Source organism: Spinacia oleracea, chromosome 3 (assembly GCF_020520425.1).
Source record: "Spinacia oleracea cultivar Varoflay chromosome 3, BTI_SOV_V1, whole genome shotgun sequence".
Classification (NCBI taxonomy): domain Eukaryota; kingdom Viridiplantae; phylum Streptophyta; class Magnoliopsida; order Caryophyllales; family Amaranthaceae; genus Spinacia; species Spinacia oleracea.
In genome coordinates this window covers 46,137,887-46,148,466 of record NC_079489.1, presented here as the reverse complement: position 1 = coordinate 46,148,466, position 10,580 = coordinate 46,137,887, and the positions used below count along the sequence as shown (strand labels likewise).

At 37.4% G+C, this 10,580-nt stretch overlaps 1 protein-coding gene across 1 annotated transcript; it reads right to left on the bottom strand.

The window, feature by feature from the left end:
* Positions 1-8,489: 8,489 nt before the first annotated feature.
* On the bottom strand, positions 8,490-9,734 carry LOC110798468 (zinc finger protein ZAT10). The gene has a single exon (XM_022003643.2). It carries the CDS (start codon positions 9,596-9,598, stop codon positions 8,792-8,794), a length of 807 nt encoding a protein of 268 aa, XP_021859335.1. The 5' UTR covers positions 9,599-9,734; the 3' UTR covers positions 8,490-8,791.
* Between the last annotated feature and the right edge of the window lie 846 nt (positions 9,735-10,580).

Below are 10,580 nucleotides of genomic sequence, written 5' to 3'. Positions count from 1 at the left end.
CAGGAGATAAAACCAAATTTCTCTCACTAGAGGCCTACAACGGAGGAACTGTGACCTTTGGAGACAACAAGAAAGGTGAAATCATCGCCATTGGAAAAGTATGAAGGTCAAGTTCCCATTCAATTGATAATGTGTTCCTGGTAGAAGGTTTAATGCACAGTCTGCTTAGTATTTCACAATTCTGTGACAAAGGAAACTCGGTAAGCTTTACTTCAGAAAGTTGTCGAATTATTAACAATAACAGTAAGGAAGTTATTTTGGAAGGAACTCGCAAAGGGAACACATATACTGTGGATCTCAACAAAGTTCCAAGGAACAACTTAACCTGTCTTAGTGTTATTGAGGAGGATCCACTTCTATGGCACAAGAGATTCGGACATGCTAGCTTTTCATTGCTTGACAAACTGAGATCAAAGGAACTAGTGAGAGGTCTACCTTCCATCAAGTTCCTTAAAGACAAAGTTTGTGAAGCATGTGCCAAAGGAAAGCATGTCAGGAGCTCTTTCAAGCCTAAGAAAATGGTCAGAACAACTAAACCATTGGAACTCATCCATATGGATTTGTGTGGACCTATGAGAATTCAAAGTAGAAGTGGAAAACGCTATGTCTTGGTTATTGTTGACGATTTTTCTCGATTTACCTGGGTTATTTTCTTAGCAAGTAAAGATGAAACGTTTAATGAATTTGTTGATTTTGCTAAGAGAATACAAAGATCCACAGGACGTCAGCTAATACATATAAGGTCAGATCATGGAACTGAATTCGAGAATCACAAGTTTGATGAATACTGCAAGGAACAAGGTATGGATCACAACTTTTCTGCACCTAGGACTCCACAACAAAATGGAGTCGTTGAAAGAAAAAATAGAACCTTGGAAGACATGGCTAGAACCATGTTAATTGCCAGTTCCTTACCAAGGAACTTCTGGGCTGAAGCAGTAAACACAGCTTGCTATATTGTTAATAGAGTAATGATCAGGGCCATTTTAAACAAGACTCCCTATGAGTTATTAAAAGGAAACAAACCCAATATCTCTTACTTTAGAGCCTTTGGGTGTAAATGCTTTGTTCACAACAATGGCAAAAGAAACTTAGGGAAATTCGATGAAAGAAGTGATGAGGCCGTGTTCCTAGGATACGCCTTAAACAGTAAAGCATATAGAGTTTATAATAAAAGGTCGATGTGTATTGAAGAGAGTGTACATATAATATTTGATGAAGCTAACAATGTTGATGAGATTCAGGAACAGGAAGATTTCGAAATTGGATTAACTCGTTTTACAGATTATGATGAGGAAATCTCTCCTGGAAGAAAGCAAAATGGAATAGCAGATCCACAAACACAAGAAACTGCTACTAACCAAGGAGTTCCTGGAAGAAGAACCCCTGATCCTGAGGAACCAGAAAATGTTGATCATGAGGAACCAGAAAATGCAAATCCTGAGGAACCAGAAGATGATGATTCTGAGGAACCAGAAGAAGATCAAGAGACCTCTGATGCAGAGGAACAAGGATCTCAGGAAACAGAAGGAACTGAAGAGACCTTAGATGTTCCAGTGGCACAATTTCAACCTAAGCCCTGGAAACATCAAAGTTCCACCCAATGGATCTGATTATCAGTGACATTAGGAAAGGAACTCAAACAAGGTCTCAACTAAGGAACTTCTGTGCTTTTCATGCGTTCCTCTCCACAATCGAGCCAAGGAACCACACCGAAGCTTTGGAAGATGCTGATTGGATCACTGCCATGCAAGATGAGTTAAATGAGTTCCAAAGGAACAAGGTATGGCATCTGGAACCCAAGCCAAAGAATCAGAAAGTCATAGGATTAAAATGGGTGTTCAGGAACAAGCTCGATGAACATACTACAATCATCAGGAACAAGGCAAGGTTAGTAGTCAAGGGCTACAATCAACAGGAAGGTATTGATTTCGAAGAAACCTTTGCTCCTGTTGCTAGATTAGAAGCTATTCGTATTCTAATTGCTTTTGCAGCCTTTATGGGATTCAAGTTGTATCAGATGGACGTCAAATGTGCTTTCTTAAATGGTTTTCTTGAGGAAGACGTCTATGTGGAACAACCCCCTGGTTTTGAGAATCCCAAATTTCCGAACCACATCTATAAGCTTGATAAAGCTCTTTATGGGTTAAAGCAAGCTCCTAGATCGTGGTACGAGAGATTATCAAAGTTTCTTTTACAAAATGATTTTAAACGTGGAAGAATCGATAAAACTCTATTTTTAAAATCAAAAGGATCTGACTTATTAGTTGTACAAATTTATGTCGATGATATATTATTTGGTGCTACTAACGAAAATTTGTGCAAGGATTTTGCTAATTTAATGTGCAGTGAGTTTGAAATGAGTATGATGGGGGAACTCAATTTCTTTCTTGGTTTGCAAATCAAACAAACTAAGGAAGGAATTATGATCCACCAACAAAAATATGTGAAGGAACTCCTCAAAAAGTACGAGCTAGATTCAGTGAAAACAAATCACACTCCCATGGGAACAGCCACAAGACTAGATGAGGATCCCACCGGAAAAAGTGTGAATCAAACGACGTACAGAGGAATGATTGGATCTCTGCTATACCTAACCGCAAGCAGACCAGACATATCATTCAGTGTTGGGTTGTGTGCAAGATTTCAATCAAACCCAAAGGAGTCCCACATGACTGCAGTGAAGAGGATATTCAGATACCTCAAAGGAACAGACGATCTATGTCTGTTTTATCCAAGAAGTGGAACTTTCGATTTAAAAGGATATGCAGATGCAGATTATGCAGGTGATTTAGTAAACCGAAAGAGCACATCAGGTATGGTTCAATTCCTAGGATCTTGCATGGTTTCTTGGGGTTCCAAGAAACAGAATATCGTTGCTTTATCCACAGCAGAAGCTGAATATGTGGCAGCTGCTGCATGTTGCTCTCAAATATTGTGGATAAAGCAACAGTTAAGGGATTTTGGGATCATATATGATTGTGTTCCTATTTACTGTGATAACACTAGCGCAATCTGCATTTCTAAGGATCCGGTACATCATTCCCGGGTTAAGCATATTCATATTAGGCATCACTTTCTTAAGGATAATGTTGAAAAAGGTTTAATCAAGTTGGACTTTTGTCAAACTGAGAATCAAATTGCAGATATTATGACTAAACCTTTAAGCAGAGAGAAGCATGAGAAAATGAGAATGGAACTCGGGATGATCAAAATAAGATAAGGAAGCTGACAGATCCTCATGAGGTATGACTCTTTTAGATTTATGCATTACTACTGTATACCATTATAAATACATGTGCGTAAAGCATAACTGAAGTTTACCATCGTTGAGGAACAACTAAAAATTTCGAATTAAAAATGTGTATTTAATTAGTCAGTAATATGAGATACGTAATTCACAAAGTTCCACTAATCTAGGAGGATCATGGTTATTTTTTTTGTTACAAATTTCTATTTACTCATTTTATTTTATTTTTCCACAAATTTTATTTTTCCACAAATTAAGTTTTTTTTTCTCTTATAAATATATCCTTCAACTTTTCATTTATTCCATTAAATTTTATCTTTTCCAAAATTAAAAGCAAATGGATCACACCTATGGATCTCTCACACCTATGGATCACACCAATCTCACCAATTCAAAACACAAGAAACCCTAAAAATTAAAAATCCCCAAATTCAAACCCTAGCCATGAAAAATGCCCAAATTGAAAATAACCACCACCACCGGCGGCCGGACTCAAGCAGCCTCGACCACCGGCGGCAGCGGCTCAACCCTAAGCATCGCAGCACCGTCGTCGCCGAAACCCACACCACCACTTCCGACAAACACCCCCCAAAACCTTCCACCCACACCCGCTCGCGAACACCCTTTCACCACCCAGTTCGCGACCCATCTCCGCCCAGCCCAGAACCACCGTCCAGCTTGCCCTCGACGCCGGCCACCCACATTCACCGTCACCGTCCAACTCCACCAACCATATCGCCCAAAACCTGTTCGCGACCCACAACCCAAACCCAGATCCACTCGCCCCCAGCCTGTTCGCGAACCCAACAAACCAACCACCCTGCCGTTCGCAACCCATATCTGTCGCCCAGACCCGATTGCGATCCTACCCACCCACCCACCTCTGGGTTTCTGTTCGACGCAAAACAGCAAGGAAGGGCTCCAAAAAAAAAAAAAAAAAAAAAAAGAAAGAGGAAAACGAAAAAGAAATAAGACGGATTGTTCTAAGGGGGAACTTACCTCATTCCGTGTTCCTTCGGTTGATGATGCAAATTTGGTTTATGAGAATTTTTTTTTTGGGTTGTGAATTATATTAAAGGGATGCAGTTGTTACCCAAAAAAAAAAAAAAAAAAAAAAAAAAAAAAAAAAAAAAATTATGGGTTAACAACGTGGTTCCTAAGGTGAACAGTTCTCTGTTGTCTGTTGATATATATTATGATAATGAGAATGATGATGAGAAAGTGGAAGAATGAAAAGACGCAATGGAAATTGAGAAAGGATATGTATCTATATGCAGTTGAAACAGGAACAACCTAAACTTGCTACATACCCAAGCCGTCATTCCTGATCCTATCCATTTGTGTTACATTACGCTTTTGATTTTTTTGGAACTTTTTATTTTATTTTTTATATTCTTTTTGGTATGTAACCCTCTGTTGGGAAACATAACGATTTTTATTCTTTTATTTCTGTGGAACTCATAAACAAACGTATCTCTAAAACCATGACTAGTTATTTATTATGTTTTCTATTCAAATCTAGTACGTTGGAACTTAACTTTGAGGCTAACTTAGTTTGCCAACCGTTGATCGGAGGGCGCTCTAATCGGTATATATTAGTATTGTGTATTTCTACTTTTTGTTAATGCCAACAGGGGGAAATGAATGCAAACTTAACTTAAATTGATCACTTGAATCCGTCTCACTACTCTCTTCTCGATGTAAGTTTATAAAATTTTATTTCTCGTTTTTAATTTTATTTTCGTTTATTAAAATTAATTTCAATTTTCCTTAATTTCATTTAGGAAGTTTAGATTAATTTTTATAAAAATAATTTATTTAATTTATTGCTTTATATTTATGCTAATTGATTATTGCTGCATTTAGTGAAAGTTTGCTTTTGTTGTCATCACCAAAAAGGGGGAATATTGTTGACCCTAAAGTTTTGATGATGACAAAGCAAACTCCTGACAATTGGTTAAGTTATGTTGCATAATAGGTTCCGAGATCCTTAGAGGGATAATGCTAAGTTAAGGAGATCCTGAGTTGGATAAACTAAGCAACGTGGAATATAAGCAAGTAATTGATCCATATCAGACACTACATTGAAGAAATAATCATTAAGCAAGGCGAGATCCTTAGGCGAGTTCCTAAGGCGAGATCCTCATATATTATGTGGATCCTCGGCGTTCCAGAGAAGGAACAAATTGGGAAGTCTTCGAGTGAAGCTTCTAAAGGTGCAACATGAAGACTACAACATATGAGTTTATGTTTTAGGATTTATGTAAGTATTTAATAAAGTTTATAAGTAATTTGGTATGAAAGGGACATAGTATTTTGGTACGTTTTAAATGAAATATGTTAACTGTAATTATAAAAGAGTTTTAACTTGGAAAATCTTTTTAATAAATAAAATGTATTTAATTAATAAATGAAACATAGGATTCTGATTTACTCTCCTTGTTTCTCAAGTAAAAGTTTTTCCACGTTCCTTGAAACTCTCCCCACGTATTTCTGTTCAACGTACATTTAGTGTTTTGATTTGGTCTCCCTTGTTTCTCTCCAACTATGCCCATGTTACTGAGCAGTAACTGTTAGTGGGTGGTTGAGGGAAACATGGGTACCAAACCCTAAGTAAAACTCTCCTATAAAAGGAGAAGAGTTTTAGCTTTTCAAAATACACAACTGATTTCTACAAAATCTATCTTAAAGAGCTTAAACGTTTTAAAAGAATCAGTTGGCAAAATAGAGTGTTCCTTGAGTTCCTTATTACTATAAGCTTTATTACGTACTAGAGTTTTATATCAAATTGTATTTTGGGTTTAAGGATTGAGTGATCCTTGAGTGACTTAGAGTTAAGTCAAAGAGAGAAAGAGCGACTAAGAGTTTAGTCAAAGAGAGAAACAGTGACTTAGAGTTAAGTCAAAGAGAAAAGGAGCGACTTAGAGTTAAGTCAGAGAGAGAAAGAGTAGCACAGTAATCGAAGGGGATTGCTGTGGGGAACTCGTGTTCGAGAGGAACTCGAGTTAAAGAGTGTATTTGTAATAGAGTTATTGCATTAATACAAAAGAGTAGTGAGGTTCTTCTTGATTAGGGTCAAGAAGGTTCCTCCGTTTTATATCTTTCTTCGCTCATTGTTCTCAGTCTCTTTATTGTTTAAATTCCGCAAGAAACTTACTCAAGTTCCCAAGAAACAATTCACCCCCCCTCTTGTCAAGTGTTCCTACTGAACTATGATAGCAAACTTGGTGAGTTTAGGTAGTGGAGGGAACTATAATCGTTAAATTAAAATATAGTAGAGGGAACTAATCTCAGCCAATGAAATGGGTTATATTTTTCACTTTTTGAAAAAGAGCGGCAAATCTTGAATTTTTATTCTTTATTTACAATTTGGGTAGGACTAGGAGAAATAATATTAGGTTTGTAATTCCCAATCCTATGCGGACACTAGATTATGGAATTAGTTTTAGGGAAACACTAGAATGAGAATATGTTTAAGTTCTAACACTAGATTGGGAAACGGTTCTTTTATCCCCCTTTATAAACTGATTATGTTTTACTTCGTATTATATTTGGCGTCTACAATTAGCATATTAAGTATCGAATTGGTCAAATTTGCTAGCATTAAGCATATAAATATGTAATACGTAGTAGGATACAAAAAGGCATATTAGATGATTAAATGAATATTATTCAAGATTTATTACTTATGTTTCAGGAGAGGAATATTTTTAGTATTAAACAAAATGGTTAGGTAAAAATTATAGATTATCCGTGCGTTTACGGGCCTAATCTAATAACAGTCTAACTTTAACTATACAGGTATACAATTATACATGTAACTATGTAAGGTACGAATTGGATCATGAATAAGTTGTCGGCCCGGGAATAAACTCCGTAAAATTGTATGTCAGTGCATGGCCCAAGGTACCGAGCAAGGCCTCATAGCCATACACACAAGCCACGCACAGCGGCACAGGCCATGGGGCATTGGGGGCGATTGGGCTATGCAGAATGGCCCGTCATGCTTGTGTAGTTGCGTGAGAATGAAAAACAAAACTTAAGTTTTGAGTTGGTCTATGTTTTTATTAAATGATGTGGTTAGATGGGTGACCAATAATATCCTATAATTTATTGAAGTAATTTATATTCAATAATTAAGAAAAAAATTACCCATCAAAATTTCAATAATCTGTTAATATTCTATTAACAGTTGGTTATCTACCCGTTGAGTAAATGTAGCAACCTTCGTTGATTAGGTATTGTAGACTTGTAGTATATGCACAAGATATTATCAATTTCTGAGCTGGGCAGCACGGACACGCCATTGGGCTGTCGTGTCTCATGTCCGACACGTATTGGACACCAACACGCCTTGGACACGCGAAAATATGTGTCCGACACGCGAAATTACGTATCCGGATTTTTTCGAAAAATTAGGACACGAGACACACGGCCGGATACACGATGGACACGTCTTGAACACAAATTTCATTGTTAATTAATATTTCAATTATTACTATTAAGGCCTCATGAGCAACCAACAACCTTCATAAACACATGACCAGATTCACAAGCCACCATGACATTAATTAAGGTCTCCTTTGTGGGTTTCTCCATCCATCATGTGAATCTGATCTTATGTTTATGAAGGCTTGGTGTTCATTCACAACAATCTCCGTCTACTTTCTAGGAGTGTGGGATGTAGGAGGAGATGATTATTGTGTCGTTATCGTATCATTTTGGGTAGAATAGATCTATTTTCTTATTTAAATGTCGTTAATAAATTTAATTACTTTTTGCATATTATTTTATTAATGATTCTAATTTTATTTTATTTTTGATATATTATTTTAATATTATTATTTCCCGTGTCCGTCATTTTTAAGATGGCGTATCCCCGTATCCGTATTGTGTCCATGTCCGATTTGGTGCAACCTAGTTTCTGATTAATATCGTAGTTTTTTTGACAGTGAATAATATCCTAGTTAGTTAGGAAAGATACTACTTATCTCTTTCAGGTATCAATTTCCTATTAAAGGGGCATAAAACAACACATAATACTTAAACAAAAATAAAGTACTCCATCGATCAAATTGTATGAACTGAATGTCTGAATTCCTTCAGGAAAAATAAAATATTAACTGAATTCATGATTGTACACTATACCACTACATTCTAGGGAGTAGTTATCAACAACAACAACAACAACAACAACAACAACAACAACAAACTGATTTACTTGAAACATTCAGCAAAATTCAAAGAATGAACAAATTTGTATTAACTGGATTCGTAATGGTACAGTGTAATCTACCACTACATTCTATTTACCAACAATACTAGCTCAATAGCCAGTTATACTTAGTTGTAGGAGTATATATTATATACACCAGTAACAGAAATATACAACTATATCACTATTTCCACCTCCCATATCCAAATTCAAAATAAGAAAAAGATATTTAAAATAAAACCTAAACAACCAATTGTAGGATGGAAATGGCTAGCACAAAAGAACTAATTCAATTTCCTATACCATAATAAACCGGATATATTTTTTTACTGCTTTGGTCCAGTCAAAACAAGGCGAGGCTTCTTCAAAGGGTGAGGACTTTCCACCTCTTCATCCCTTGAAAATACAGTCTGCCCCCTAATTTTGAAAAAGTCAACAGGCAAGAACTCGGGCAAGGCGGGCAAGTTCAGGTCAAAGTCCCGCTTCTCTGAGCCGCCATGGCTCATGGTCAAAGAAGATCCAACCCCTTCTGAACCGGTAACCCCGCTTCCACTCTTGGCGGCCCCACCGCCAATACTACCCTCGTAATGGCACCTCTTGTGACCTCCCAACGCCTGCCCAGTAGGAAAACATTTGTGACAGATCGAACACTCATGAGTCTTTCCACCAGCGCCGGCAGATGTGGTGGTAGTGGCGGAGGAGGTAACAGCAGCCGACGGCTTATCGTCTTCTGTAGCGGGTTTCCTGTGACTAGCCTTATGGCCTCCCAAAGCCTGGTAAGACCCAAAAGCTTTCCCGCAAACAGAGCACTTATACACAAGTGATCGATTACTCTGGTCGCCACCGCTTAGAAATAATCTTTCAGTCTTAAGCGGTGTAGGAGTAACTCTAGAAGAAGTAGTTACTGGAGCTGCGCCGCCTTTTGCAAGCATAAGAAGGCAAAAGGCGAGATACTCTTCCTCAGATAAAGGGGAGTCAGCGGCGGCGGTGGTGGTAGTAGTAGTAGACGGTGGAGACATCTCGTTACGAGACCGCTTTGATCGCTTCTTCTTGACCCAGTGATCAAAAGAGCGCTCCTCGAATTTGAAAGGGGCGTGTGGTGTGGTAGGAGAGTTAAGAGCTTCAAGTGCCATTATTTGATCGAGATTGGATTTTGCACATACAAATTGAACAAGAGAAGAAAAGGAAGTTGAAACTTGTTGCAGTAGATGTGTTGTTGTTGTTGTTGTTGTTGAGTTTGGTAATCCAGAGAAATGAGTGAATTTGGATGAGTGAAGGAGTGAAAGAGGTGTTTATATAAAGTGAGGCCCGAAGCCGAAGGGGTGGGAGAAGTTGCGTGACAAGTGGTAGGAAAGTAGCCCAAGGATTTACTGAGAATACTCTTCCTTTTTTTGGTAGAATATGAATATGAATATGAATAATTATTATATTATAAAAAAATAAGGAATATTAAAAGGTGGAAGAGTTTTAGTGAGCTAAGAATAGTGAAAGAGTGGAACGGTGGAGCACGTTTCGTTTAGTTAAAACTTAAAAGGTAGACATTTCTTGATGGCCAAGGTCGGTCAATGGAAGTAGCGTGGGGACCACGAAAGGAAACTTGGCTAAGGTTTGTGAATTGTTGAAGTGGAAAAAAAAGACTCTTTCCAAGTCAATAATGAGCTCTTCTACCCAAACGCGTTGCTCTTACTAAAAAGTCTAAAAATAAAAACGAAAGCCGCCGGCATTTCTTAAGTCCAGTGGTAGTTTTGTAATTAAGATTACATGTTTACAACTCGTGCAACTCTTTATTTTTCCAACAATAATTTAGTCCCACTAAAGTACACTAATAAAACAGTTTAGAGAAAATGAAAAACTAACAAATACTTCATACTGCGGATATTATAAAATTTATTCACTAATAGTAGTGTAATAAAGGAATTGGGGTTGGATCAAGTGATGAGATTTAACTTCTTCCTTAGCATAGTCTAGGCTTTGATTCCTTCCCCAAAGCATTTGCTTGGGTTTTAAGTGGGGGAGGGGAGGTTAAAGAAAATAGAGATCAATTTGTATAAAGAACTTCTCTTCTTTATTGATTTAGAAACTTCTCAAAACTAAATCTCTCTCTTAATCTCGGTT

Bases quoted from the DNA above. Each gene is read 5' to 3' on its own strand.
- LOC110798468 (XM_022003643.2), bottom strand. From the start codon at position 9,598: ATGGCACTTGAAGCTCTTAACTCTCCTACCACACCACACGCCCCTTTC.